General features: G+C 30.2%; 1 protein-coding gene across 1 annotated transcript in view; it reads left to right on the plus strand.

Annotated features, from left to right (window-relative positions):
- Positions 1–14,893, plus strand: part of LOC148282977 (uncharacterized) — a 61,719-nt gene extending 46,826 nt beyond the window's left edge. Inside the window, exons 2-3 of the mRNA XM_088224234.1 lie at positions 5,173–5,553; positions 13,674–14,893. Of these exons, the coding sequence (XP_088080360.1) occupies positions 5,173–5,553; positions 13,674–13,891 (599 nt within the window). The 3' untranslated portion in view covers positions 13,892–14,893. The remainder of the gene's footprint in view (positions 1–5,172; positions 5,554–13,673) is intronic.
- Positions 14,894–15,266: the final 373 nt, after the last annotated feature.

Consider the following 15,266-nt stretch of genomic DNA (forward strand, 5'->3'; position numbering starts at 1 on the left):
TTCCAAACTCGCTATCTAATTTCACATTCTTTATCTTTTAATATGGATTTTAGTTGACTGGAAGATATTTCTTTTAGCAATGAGTCCGCCAAAGTACTTATGTTTTATGTTGACTTGACGTTATCTTTATATATAAAATTCATCTGTACGTGTGATGTTACAGAACTTTTCCTAACTCTCTCCTAGATATACGTGCGGTTTTCAGCAAAACGTAGGACTTTGCGCTCCGTATGTTCATAGATTTATAAATTTTCAATCGAATCTGTAAAAACCAAGATAGAAGCATTATTATTTTTTCAATTGACCCACCAGGGTTGCATTTGACGATCATACAATAAAAAAAATTGAAGGATCTTGTTTTTTTGTGTTTAAAAGAAGTTTGTTTTTGAATGTTTACAAACAATATTCGCTTTTTAGGTATCCCAATCAGAATCTTTCCTTACATTCCTTTTAATTTCTTCCCATTTGTTTTGTTTAACTGGATTTTTGGTAAAACTAAAACAATATTAACTCAACATTAAATACATTCTTGAAAATCGCATTCATAAATGGAAATGCACCCTTGTTGGTGAAAAAAGCCGAGTTTGACATTTGCAAAAATAATTACATAGTTGAAAATGAATTATTTTATGTTTTGGCATTCAACCATAAACAATTATCTCGGTACCTACTTAATTTCCATGTCGAATATTAATAATTTTTGGTGTTGAAATTTATTCATAAACAAGTACCTAGGTACCTACTTATCAATGAAAAGTATTTTTCCAAGGTAATAGCAGGCGAGCCAACGTTCGGGCAGGACAGCGTTTGTGGGTCAGCTAGTAAATATATAAATACTGGCGTGTTCCTGTCCTATTGTTGATTTACATTCAATAAAATTTTTTTGGTCATTCTAAATCTTTCTAAGTTTTCCACTATTTATTAATCCATCAACATTCGCAACATAAAACTTTTGGCCATTTTTCTGCTATCTATTCGCAGAGATTCTTTCTTGGTTTAATCGATAATGCTTTCAGCTTTACATAATGTACGAATCTCGACATTTGTTTATCTATTGAACATAGATTTACCTAACATTTGCCCGAGAGCTCGCATTTCGACAGCATTCAACTTACTTTCATCTCTGCTTTTCCAAGTCCATAATTCGCTCTCATACAAACATAGTAGTTAAACATTATTAGTAACATTTGAACAGATAGCGAAAAGCGCACGTGTTAACCGACTAACATATCAAAGTTTACTAAACTGTGGATCAAAGAATGAAGAACTTCAGAACTACGGGAAATTGGATAAAAAAAATGTTTTTTTGGGCGTAGTAAAAATTAGAGCATTAAATTGTACTGCAAAGTTTCGTGAAAATATACGAATAAAATAATAAAAAATATTTTAATAAAAACGCACTTTGAACGACATCGCTGGTTCATGTGCACCAACCAATGAGATGAGAGCTGTGAAGTATTTCCGGTTTATTTATCGTAAACAAACCAATCGGGAGAACTGACGGCGAAGAACCTATGACGTCAGACGCGGAATTATTTCAGAAATGTAGATCTTTAAAAAATCATAGCGATTATAATACGATATTTTAAAAAAATATATATTTTGGCTTTGTTAAAACAAATAAAAAAAATTGTTAAATTCATGATAATCTTTCTATCTAAATAAATCTAAAACACGAGAAAAAAATTAAAACACATATATAGATATTAAATAATTTTTAATGAAATGTTTTGTCAAACAATGTTTTGAGTATACATAAATGTTTACAGACTGGCTGGATTTTCTCCGCAAGGAGTTATTTTAATCTAAATTTGCTCCAATGGGAAAACATTTCTGAGAAGAGGAATGGAAGCCTAGCTACAAGGCTCACATGGGCTGGTTTAAGTGGACTACTTTACACAAACTGTGTAACATTCACCATTCTGCCTTTGTTTAAACATCCACATTTCCTCAACTCTTGTAAAGAAAAGCAGCTGAAACATTTATCATGTGGGTTAGATTCATCCAGCTTAAGTAATTCACCTACTAGGCAACGTCTGAAAACCATTTTTTATTCTTTTTCTTTGCTAGTTAGTTAAACAATGTTTTGAGTATGTCTAATGCCTGGGCATCCATATTCCGTTCTCAAAAATATTTTGCCTATCTGTTGCAACAGATTTAGATCTAAATAACTCCGTAGGGAGGGAATCCAGCCAGTCTGCAAACATTTGGACATACTAAAAAATTGTTGAATTCACAATCAGGAAAAAATAATTAATAACCAAATAAACTTTTTTTTGTCCACTCCTGTCTAGTTTTAAAGATCGTATCCATTTCACTTCAGGCTTCCTATCTTTAAACCAACATAAAAAAAGACTTGTTGGCTACAAAGCCTACATATGGATGTAAAGCCTACATACGGATGTATTACTGTAATGTATTCATTTAAACGCTTTTTAGGCTTTTACATGTTTAACATTTATATATACAAATAAAAACAGACATGAACTTTACAAAGAAGTAGCAAAAAATATATAAATGATTTTTAGAAGATAAAGAAAAATATCAAAAAATCACATCTTTACATATTAGTATAAAAGTGGAAAGAACAGAAGTGCATTTTTAAATATGAAGACAGAAATGCATTTTACACAAAAAAAAGAAGCAAATATAAAAATGAATTAGGAAGAGGAAGAAAAATAAAAATAGAAAATATAAAAAAATCATTACATATTTATAGAAAATATATGAGGATATTAAGAAATCACCGTAAAAAAGTAAAACAGGATACAATTCTAATGAATAGTAATGTAAAGTATACCTTGATAAAAAAAAACTTGTGTTGTTCTGAAACCGGTCAGTAGAGAACAAAATAGGTAAAAACGAAATTTGTTTTATATTTACTTTTATAATATTATGATGATTTGAACGCACGACTTGTCTTTTTTTGCATTCATGTTGGAGGACACAAAAATGTGTTTTTAATGGTTAACGAAAGAACTGTGATTTTGACGTTACCCAGTTGTAGTAATTATCCCACGATATGTTAAACGTGTACTGTGTAACACTTCATGCCTTGATGCCCAAAATCCCCTTACTCTGTCAAACCAAGTCATCGAGAAGGTTGAGAGTTTCAAATACCCGGGAGTACATGTTACGGAAAATGGCAGCTTACAAAAAGAACTGGGAGTGCAAGAAATAGCAGGTGCCACATTCAACAGTATGAAGGCTGTCTGGAGATTGGATATTTACTCAGTAAAAACCAAATGTCGCCTACATAATGCCTCCATAACACCTATTCTCCTCAATGGATGCAAATTGTGGCACCTCACTAAGACCAAAACAGAAAAATACTGAGCTTTGAGAATGGGTGTCTCAGAAGAATATTGGGTGTGCAGGAGTTTGACTTTGCGCGGAATGAAGTAATAAGAGAACTAACGAAGCAAACTCTGGTGACAACTGTCATCAAGCGGAGGCGATACGGTTGGCAAAAAAATGAGGAACTTGAATCCCAACCGCCAATGCGCTACGTAGCTGCAAGACGTGTTGGGATATTGTAAAGCGCCCTTGAGGGGATTTAAAAATTATCCACAATAATAATTATAACTATCGACGTGCTAATAAGCGACGTGACAACAATTTCGAGTGAACTGTATTTATTTACGACGAAGCCCAAAAACTAACCGACACGAGCGTTGACTTAGAGATAACAAACGCGTTGACTTATGGCTGTGATAACTTAAGCATGTTCATTGTGATCGCTCAAATTCTAAGCATGTTATTAAGCACGTCGATATTTACTTGTAATTGAGCTACTGGTTAGTCATCATGTGTTTTTTAAGGTTGATTTAAAATGTGTGCAATATTTTGACTTTTCTTTATACAAACGTATTTCTGTATTTTCTTTCTGGATTATGAGAATGGAGCAGAGATTTTTTTACACAACAAAGATATTTTCTATCAGCGTGATTTTGATCACTTTTTTGATTAATTGTTTCTTATGGGAGCTAGGACTATACAAAATCTCAAAAAAGCGGCTAGTTTTATAATAAAAAACTCTTTATCATCATCTTTAATTTAAGCACACGTCGTACTCCTGTATTTAACTCACTGTTCTTAATATTGTTTGGTAACATGTTACATATTTTAGGTTTATTTTACTGTAGTGTCCTTTAGCCATATGTATTACAAAACAGAGGAACAGCTTGCCCTTCGATACTAGTAAAACAAATTCAGCTGCACCAAAGTAGAGCCTGATGCAATCTACAGTTTGGTAAAGAGTCTTAATTCAATAAAATACATATTATTACAATATTAATACATTATAAAAAGAAAACAAAGTACCAATCATGTTTTTTTGTCCAGATAAACTATTAAATAATAGTTTGTCGTCGGGTGCTCAGACATAAGTTTTAATTACGAATCAAATGAAAGAGAATAGACAAATTTTGTTAACATATAAAATAATTAACATACATTATTAAGTTTATGATGCTTTGAAAAATAAAACGTATTTGGTAAAATATAATCTCAGTAAAAGATAGAATATAAAAAAACTCAATAAAACTATATAAAATGGTTTAATTTTGTTTTTAAAGTACAAAAATTGAGAAAAATTAAATAATTAAAATTAAATAATAGCAATTTTCTTGAATAAAGTTTATATATTAGAATATATATGTATATACATGCATAATTAGTGGGTGCTCATAAATGGTAACCAAAACACAATTTAAAAAAAAAACACAAAGTAAATAAAAAATATCAATTCATATCTACCGGAAAAAAAATAATTAAATAAAAAATACATTTAAAAAAAAATAAAAAATACCTATTAATTAAAGGTCTTAATATGTAAATGAAATAAGAAAGAAAGAAAAGAAAATGTTAAAAAGTAAAAATAAAAATGTACTCAATGATAGATAAAAATACTGAGTTTTACGTAAATAATAAATCAATTTAGAAACTATAAGAACAGTACTATGCATACACTATAAAGACGGTATTAAGTTTTTACAGAATAACAATTGATCTCTAGACAGCCATTACATTGTTGAATGCAGCGCCAGTGAATCTTAGCCACACTCCCAGCTATTTTTAAAGTTTTCATTTTCCGTTATGTCCCAGGTATTTAAAGCTTTTGACCATTTCAATGACTTGGTACTTCATATTTGAATCGACGCTTTTTTGCAGATGGAAACGAAATCATCAGTAATCAAAAATTAAAACAATACGATCAAGATGGAGAAGACGGTGACCAGTGGGAATTCCAAAATGACGAAAATTGGGATGGCGATAGCAACGAATATTTGGAAAGTGTTTATGTAGACCATGACAACGGCTTACATAAGCACGGGCATAAAAAAATCCATAAAAAACATGGACACAAACACGGACTAGAATATGGTCACATATTTGGTGGCAAATGCAAATACAAAAAGCATAAACATGGCCATGGACATAAATATAAAAAATATAAGAAATATATATATCCCATGATAGTAGGATTACTGACGGTCAAAGCTTTAATACTTCCATTAGCTTTAAAGGCACTCACCATGATATCTGTCAAAGGTAAGGATTTTATTTAATTTGTTTTGCTTATTTTTGCCAGCCTGTCCTGCATACACAATAAATGCACGAAAGTTTAGGTCTTCCGTAACATATATTGGTTAGTTTTTTCAATTCAGTCCAATAATTATCGTCTAATTTAGTGTTTCATCCATAATTTTTTTGATTTTGAATTTTCAAATCCTTCTGATGAACCACTCTCTTTTTGTTACTATGTTCTAGTACTGTGGGACTTCAGGACGATACGAACATTTCCTGTATGCAAACAATAAATTGTCAACACATTCAAATTACTTATAACAAATAACTAATATGAGCGGATATAAAATCGCTGAGAAACACGAAAAAAGTACACGACTTCAAGATTGCACTAAACAATATTTAAATAGTAACTCTCTCAGTCAGTTACAATATGTAGTTAAATATGTCAGTTGATACCGTCGATTCCACCATGTAGTCAGATAGTTAAGTACTCACACAGTTACTAACATAAAACTTTCATATGGTTACTCTCATTGTCAATCTGTTTATTCAACTTGTAACAAACACCCATCGAAACATACCATAGTTTTCATCTGTCATATCTAACTGGGTAGGAGCTTCGATGCTATCCTCATGCATAATTATATTATACCAGCTTTTTTAATTAAACAAAAACAGTAGGTATTAGAATTATTTTAAATCTATTGTAACTGAATTATAAAGCACGTTTATTTTTTTATTCTGACTCAACATCCGAAGCGCAAACAGTTGATTTAGTTATTTTCCAGATTTTCGTTTAATAATTTTCAATCTTAAAAAAAAAGGAAATATTTCAAATAATGTAAATAATTTGTTAGTAATAAATGTTATATTTTTTTTGTAAATAACCACTTATCGACTTTTCCATTTATACCGGTTTTGAAAGGTACCCGTCTCTTCGTCAGGCCACCAATAAACCCTATATACACCTTCACAGTAGTCGTTTCACAATAATATAAAACCAAAATAAAATGCATTTCAATAAGCACCTGCACTGATTAGGACAAATATGCACTGATTAAATTATGAAAATATTTAATGTTTGAGAAATAGTTGAAAAAAGGAAGAGGGGATGGAAGGATGGGATGAGCTTGATAGGTTAAGAGTGACCATTACAGTAGAACATCGTTTGAAGGACCATTTTGAAAGTTTGTTTGATTATTTATAACACTGTTTTTTAAATTTTTCCTAATGTGAAATATGTCCATATTATTTAATTTTAAACTTTTATCATTTGTATGTAAAATTTTAACTCCTGTATTTTTATTGTAGACAGAAAAGTTGGTAAGTTGTTCTGTACAAACATTTAATATCGTTTGTTAAAATGTCTGATCACAAAATTAATGCTTTAAATATGAATAATAATTTGTTTATAATTTTATTTTCTACAATTGTGTATTAGTATGGCAACACTTTTATTTTTAAGTTTTTCTTACACGGTATATTGAATAATTGAAATGTTTTACAAAATTTTTATTTTTCATATCATCTTTATATTCTTACTATTTATATGAATAAATATGTATCTATTTTTATGTACCAAATGCCATATTTTATTTCTTACTTTATATATTTTATCTATGCACAATACTTTTAAAATCCCTCCGAACGTTTATTTGAATTAAATAAATAAATACATTTCATTTCCTAATCTTTTTTGTTCCATTTTAATAATAGAATAGAAAAAATGATAAATAGATCATAGATCATAGACAGAACATAGATCTTCAAATATAGGCAAAATGATGAATTCTACACAGTGTGTAAATGGTCACTTAAACCAGCCTATGACAGGTCATAATCCCTGTAGATGCCTAAACTTCTATATTACCTTATCTAGAATGTTATTCATCTCTGTTGTAGTATGTTAGTATTAATAGCTCCTCGGGAAGTTGAATCCAGTCCTTGTCTACAAAAATTTTGACAAACTCCAAATATTGTTGATAAATCCACCTGGTCCATGAAGACGTATAGAAATTGAAAAATAAGATTTTTAGCCGTTGCCTAGTACGTAGGTGAGATAATTCAATTAGATGAATCTCATCCGCATAAATAAAGGTTTCAGCTCTTTCATTTCAAAAAAATCAACAGACGAAAGAATTTAAGGAATATAGATGTTCAAATATGAGACAGAATTGTGAATTTTAAACAGTGTGTAAAATGGCCACTTATACCAGCCAATTATAGGTTTTAAGCCCTGTAGATGCCTAGATTTCTATATAACCTTCTGTACAATGTTCTTCATCTCGGTTGTAGTATGTTAAAATAATAAATGTTAGACAGTATTTAAAGTGTAAAGTGGCCGCTTAAACAAGTCAAAAACAGGAGAAATATTCTGTAAATTCCTGAACTTTTATATTTCTTTCTCCAAAACGTTATCTTTCCCTTTTAAAATATGTTAATAAAATAGTTTTTTTTTTTTATAAAATGTATATTTTTTTATTGAATCAGATAGGTGTCATTTAACCACGACACGGAAAAAAGTATTGGAAAAATAAAACATTTAAATTGTTTTGTTGTCGATCGTAAAACGAATCATTACTTTTTATGAATTCAGTTTAGGTTTTCATAAATTCGAAACGTGATTTAAAACTGATGAAGAATAAAGCTTTAAAAACCAAAAAGTGTTACCATTACTACATAAACATGAAAATCACTTTGATGAAAATGAATTGATCCGTAAACTTGTGGTTTACATACATTAAATTTTATTTCTGAGACGTGGAAGAACATCTATATGTTTAAGATAAAAAACATATTGTCATCTTAGTGGTAAGCAATACTAAGAATCGAATTGTGGAAAAAATTAAGGTACCATAAATAGTAATTTATTGTGGAAATGAAAGACCTGTGATATTTTGATCCACAGATTTGGAATATCCACAGTGAAACCGGTCACTGGGTATTCTAAATTTGTGGATTAAAGTATCACTCGTCTTCTCTTTCTGCAATAAATAACAATGAACTTCCATCAAGAATTTTCACTTACGAACTCAAATGTTCCTATAAATAGTAAAGAATTTCCTTTTTTTATTTAATCTTCAATGGATTTTATAAAAAAAAACTATCCAGCAGAGAATTTTTTTGAGAATTCTTTGTTTACATGTTGTTTTTATTTATTAAATGTATCCCTCGTGTAAAAAGAGGTTACAGTGTATTCATTTTAAATCTTATAATATAACACACATAAATATTGTGGGCATACTGGCAAAAAACTTCCCTGTTTTGAGAATTCAAGCATTTAAGTTTTGTTCCAATTTTACTCTTTTACATCTTATTTATATGTAGTAAGATGTTAAGTGCTCATTTAAGAGCATGTTTTTAATTTTTCCGTTTCACAATTTTATATAAATTAAATATTTTTTTTTTTTTTATTTATTTATTTAACTTTTTGTACATAATGATTATTTGTACATTGGCGGGCTTATTGCCAAATGGCAATTTCTTCCAACCAACCAATAAAATAAAAGTTTTATTTTTATAATTCAAGTAACAGAACATATTCAATAGAAAAAAAAGATTAAAAATTTAAAGATATATAAAAATAGAAATAAACGTATTTGTTTATAAATTACCTTAAATCGAAACTATTACTCAATGGGAAAAAGGAAAAAAGAGGAAAGAGGAAAGAGGAAAAAGGAAAGGAGGAGAAATATTAAGTTATCTAAAGCTTTTAACCTTAACAAATTACTCGGTGTACGACTTAACCTTACTTATTTTAAAAACTAAAGTGATATTAAATTTAATTTGATTTTCAAGTTAACGTTTTTTGCCAGTACACCCACGATATTTTCTACCGCGTGTTTTTACCCAGTAGTATCTCTGAAAAAAAATATGAAAAGCAAAATAGAATGGAAATTAATCCAACTAGTATTATATGGATAAATGTATTTTCCTACTACGCTTGAGGTCCTGGGATCGATTTCCGGCATGGTAAATTTAAAATATGAATTAATAATATTCAAAGCTTTGTGGTCAAACATTTTAATGTATGTAAGTAAATGTTAGTATTTAACCACTTACCATATTTTTATGTCTACCGGTTTCGAGACGTACCCGTCTCTTCGTCGGGACACTTACTACACCAACATGCAAATAATATAATACACTATCACCTTTACCGTCACCGTAGTGTACATAGTATTTTTTTTAGATACATAAATTACTTACATGCAGAGTTAAAGAGGATGCAAACACCACCATGTCCGAACATGCACTAAAATTAGGTTTATAATATTAAGCTCCTCCCCTTCCTGACCCCTCCCATGAATTCTGTGACATATCGCTAAACGTTTCTGTGTTTACCGGTTTATTGACTTATCCGTCTCTTTCTTCACTACAGTTTTTGCAAGAAAAATTATAAATAAATATATGTAAAAAAAATGAAAATGGTGCATTTAAAACTCAATCTCAATCTTCTAACCATAAAATTACAAAACATTAAATCACTGGACCAGTTTAAAGTAGGTTTAAGGTTTTGGATTAGCATGGAAGGAGCAGATAGACACATTATTAAGAAAAAAAAATGCATACTGCAAATGAATCAAATTTTCGTAATTTCAGCATATGTTAATTTGGTTTTTCTTTAATTATTCTTTTCTTTTCTTTTATTTTTCTTTTCTTTTATTTTCATGGTCATATCATATCATATATATGTGCTTTAAACTATTTAATAATTAAAAAAGGAATGGCCCACGCTCGGACGCTGAAGTCTTTGTGGTGTCTTTTTTTTCAATTTATGTTATAGCTTAATTTAAAGATGTATTTTTCTTAAGTGTTTTTTGTAATTATATTTGTATGTAAATAATATATGTATGGAAAAATAAACAAATAAAATAATTAAAAAAAACCTACTCAAAACGTGTGTTTACAAATCAGCACGTTAGATTTATATTTGTGTTCAACAACTGTGGTGAAGGTGTATAGGGGATCTGCATGTTAGTTTAATTAGTGTCCTGATGAACAGATGGGTAGGTCTTGAAATCTGTAGACATTAAAAAGTCGGTAAGTGGTTAAATATAAATATTTATTAACATTCAGTTATGTAGATATTATGTAATACGATTTTTCTCTATTGTTTTTCAACTATCTAAATATTAATTATGTTTGATGTGACAAACCTGTTAACATAATTTCTTTATTCTATACCCAGTAGCTCATTGTGTACAGCATTATTTATCCAAAGCAGAATATCTTGATCATTTGATATACGAAGGTAAAATGATAAGTCTCACGCTTTAGATCCTGTCCAGAGACTTAAAAATACCACTGTAGAAAACAACTATAAACATACATATTTTGTCGACCCTACCGGGAATCGAACCTGACACCTCAGGCAAAGTAAGCAAATAAACTAAACAATATCTGCAACGCAAAGCAGATTAACCACTTGATGCGGACGTAGTCAACATAATTATTTTAATTACGTATGTAATGTTATTTCATTTAGTATTTAGTCTTACCTAATTTTAAAAACAAATATTTTTAATATTTGATTAGAATAAGATTAGGCAAAGAATAATGCATAAGTCCACTAATTAGAAACTTGGTAAGAGAAATTCGATAAAAAAAACGTTTTCTTACACGCAGTAAAAATTAGAACATTTTTTTATTTTTTTGTTTATTTATCAAAAGCATACAAAAATTAACATATCAAGTCCTACTGAGTAGCATAAAATGCAGTTCGTCAGCAGGTGCTTATAGTTAAGTTCTAATAAACAGAATGTTCTTTAAACCCTTTCACATCCACGATGATCAGTAAAGGCAAGAAGACATATTAGCATATTGAAAAAAGAAGAAAATTAAAAAAAATGAAATATTAAAAAAAAACTAATGGTTGCTTACTTCTGCAGGGGAGAAGCGAGGGGGCGCGGCCGTGCGATTTAGACTCCCCCCCCCCCACCTCTCGTTTTTCCCCTGAAGAAGTAAGCAACCGTTTGTTTTTTTTCGATATATTATTTTTTAGAGATTTTAGTCGTTCTAAAAATTATTTTGATGTGTCAATATGTCTTGCTCATACCGATCATCGTGGTTTCGGATGTGACAGGGTTTAAAGAACATCATGTATATTTACCTAATCTTATATTTATTCTATAAACATATAAAAACTCTTATAACTTTGGAAAAAAAAAGAAAATATGTAGGTACATGGAAAATAAAAATAAAATTTAAAAATTAACCAAATTAAAAAGAAAAACCAAAAAAAATTCCAATATGAAAAACCACGTTCTAAAAGCCAGATTCTCAGCAGACTTTCTTCTTTCTCTTGAGACAGATAATTTTTTATTTTTTTTTATGTTTAATGGGAGCATACGCATTATACGGCGAAGTTTCTCGAAAATGTAAATAAAAAAAATGAACTGCTTCGAACTACGTCACAAGTTATTTTCAATCAACCAATGATAGAGTGTTACAATAGATTTCCGGTTTCCGAGAAGCCTCACCAGTCTGCAGAACTCTAAAAAAAAAGTTGTTATGCAAACAAGTCATTTCAAAATTACAAAAATAAAATAATAAATTAACGTTTTAAAACAGAGATGAAGAACACTTTATAGAAGGCAATGTAGAAGTCTAGGCATCTACGCTTATGACCTGTCATTGATTGGTTTAAGTGGGCACATTACACACAGTGTAACATTCACCATTCTGCCCATATTTGAACATTTATATTCTTTCAATACTTTCATCCGTTGATGTTTGTGTCCTTGTCTACAAAAATTTGTACAATCTTAAAAAAATGTTGAAAAAATAAGTATTGATTTTTTTCCTATTTTGATAGTCTATTGATAAATTGAAAAAAACACTGATTTTCCTCATTGAAAATATCTAAATAATTAATTAAATGAGAAACTCTCTGTTTGGATAACTTTACTATTTATAAAATTGACAAAAACGTTCTTACTGAAAATAAAGTTTTTTTTTATTCACGTTTATTCTCAACTTTGTTGGATTCTGATCCAGCATTATTTTACTCGGTATTCATTCCTTTAAAAAAAATTGATTGTTTGGGATGGGTATCAATTTTAAGTGCCTATTACTCCTTTTTGTGATTACAGAGACGCCTAGCGGAATTTCACACTTTCTCACCACAATTAAATTAAGACTCAAACCACTTTTGGAACGCTTATAACTTTGATTCATAGATGTCATCGTTGATTTTGTTTATTTATTTATTTTAAATAAAATATAAAAAGATTATATTAAAAAATACTCAACATGATTTAACATAGTTAAAATAATTATGGATAACTTTGTATCACCATTTGCTTAAAAATGACTGTTATACCACAAGGATACGTTATCAAGGTACTTAAATGCATTACATAATTTATTTATGTTAATAAATTTTATTCGTCGATAATATTTTTATATGTGAGTCAAGTTGTGATCCTGTGGCTAGTGTCTCGGATTCATGAATCAAAGGTTCGTGGTTCTTGTTACATTCGGGAATATGGAAGTCTAGCCATTTAAAGTGCTGTCATTGGCTGGTTTAAGTGGCTATTTTGCACACTGTGTAACATTTACTATTCTGCCCATGTTTAAACATCCACATTTTCTCAACTCTTCCATCTGTTGACTTTTGCGAAGTAAACGAGCTGAAACCTTTATTATGCGGGTGAGATCCATCCGGCTGAACCAAATCCCCTACTAGGCAACGCCTGAAAACAATTTTCCAATTTTACTTTTTCTTTTACCAGGTAGTTAAATTAACAATGTTTGAGTATGTCCAAATGCTTGAAGACTGGCTGGATCTTGAGAAGTTATTCATATAGACTTCCATATTCCCTTCTCAAAAATGTTTTCCCTATATGTTGCAATAAATAAAAATATGAATAACTCCCTAGGGAGGAAATCCAGCCAGTCTGCAACCATTTGGATATACTCAAACATTGTTATGCAAAGTAAATTGATATTAATTTTTCAATATCTAATATATTAGTCTACTTGACTTCTTTGGACACTGTGTAACTTTCGCTATTATCTCGGCGTTTTCTATCTCCATCGAGATTTCAGCTCTTTTCCTTCACAAGAGTCAACAATTAAAAAAATTGAGGACATAGTGTTTGTGATTTTCAAGATTTAAAACTGTTTTTCATTTTTAGGATTCATCTTGGGTCTGTTCGCCACTACAATGGTGTTTATCCTTGGGCTGACGAAGATGTGGGAGCATCCGAGATCCGAAGGAAAAAAATCTGGAACTACTGTAGAGATCATTCCTGTTCCTTTACATGAAACTTTTCATCATCACGAACACGATAATTATATCGAAGTAAAGCCTCGAAGACACAAGACATTTCACCCCTACAGAGGACATTATTGAAATTTCTAAAATATATTTTTTAAATTTGACACGATGAAACTTAATTTATTCAGTTTAACCTAGCCGGACCAAAGGGGGGGATTCGAATTCCCTATAGAACGATTTTAATTAAATAACTCAAGTATTATAACATTTTGTATCCCGGAACCGAGTAAACACGTGATTATATAACCACGCGTTGTGTCCCGGTCCTGTGTTTTCACGCGGTTTACCAGCTGTCTAAAAAGGCGCATTTTATTGATATCTACTGACTTTTGTTAGTATTTTTTCGCTGCTGGTAAACCAAGCGAAAACACGCGACCGAGACACAACGCATTGTTATAATAATCACGTGTTAACACGGCTCCAAAGCACAAAAAAAGAAGTGAGACCCTGTATATGTGCGAACATTACAATGCGCAATGTGGCTCTCCCTTAAGGCCAATGTTAGAAAACTATCAGATATTTTTATTTTATTTAATTGTTTCAAATAAGAATGGGAAGTTTGAATTGATTTAACCCAGTATTTTCATAATATGACACTTTAAGAAACACTTCACAAATCATGAAATTTCACAAAAATGGGCCGGGCACAGGGTAAATTCTATGTGTATTCGGCCGGTACTCAAAGTGTTTAAGGTATTTGCCGCATATTTTTTACCATAGTTTTTTTTTAAAATATTAAAACAAAAAAATACATCAATAATACAAGAGTCATTTTCACTTTATGTGCTCTGGAACAAGCTTTAGAATTGGGAGATGAAGTAGAGGAGAGGACAAGAATTATTATAATATAAATGACCAATTATTTAGAATTCACTTATGATAGGTAGATAGAGTTTCATCGGAAAGCTTATAGATTTTATAACAATGTTTTGTTCTTCAAATTGTTTTTGTAAATATATTGTTTATTAGTTAAGGTTAACCTAAATGTTCAAATTGTATCTGTACAACTCTCTAAAAAAAATACATTACACATAAAAAATAACATTATTGTAATTAAATGTACATAAATTTATGAAATGGTTTTGTTTTTTTTTAAGTATTAAATATATGGGCTTTGAAGTTTAAGTATGGATGTAGAAGGGGGTGGTATTAAAAATGGCACCTCTTAAGAGAAAGCGCGGTCTGACTTTTCTACATTCAAACGAATTTCCGTATTTTGTACTAGAGCAGCGATTTTTTTACAAGCTACAGATATTTATAGTCGATGTGGATCTATTGTTAAGCTTTTTTGATAAGTTAGCCCATCCAAAAACTCATGGAAGCGCTCCGTTTTATCTGCCGTCTTCGGACGCACGTTATTCAAATACGATTTTAAAAAATTTAAAAAGTCCCGACAGAGACAATTCATTCTGATACTGTTTCTAAAAAAAAAGAAAATTGGTACAATTTT

This window comes from Micrasema longulum, unplaced genomic scaffold (assembly GCF_059751315.1).
Source record: "Micrasema longulum isolate JH-2025_06_02 unplaced genomic scaffold, ASM5975131v1 h1tg000274l, whole genome shotgun sequence".
Lineage (NCBI taxonomy): Eukaryota > Metazoa > Arthropoda > Insecta > Trichoptera > Brachycentridae > Micrasema > Micrasema longulum.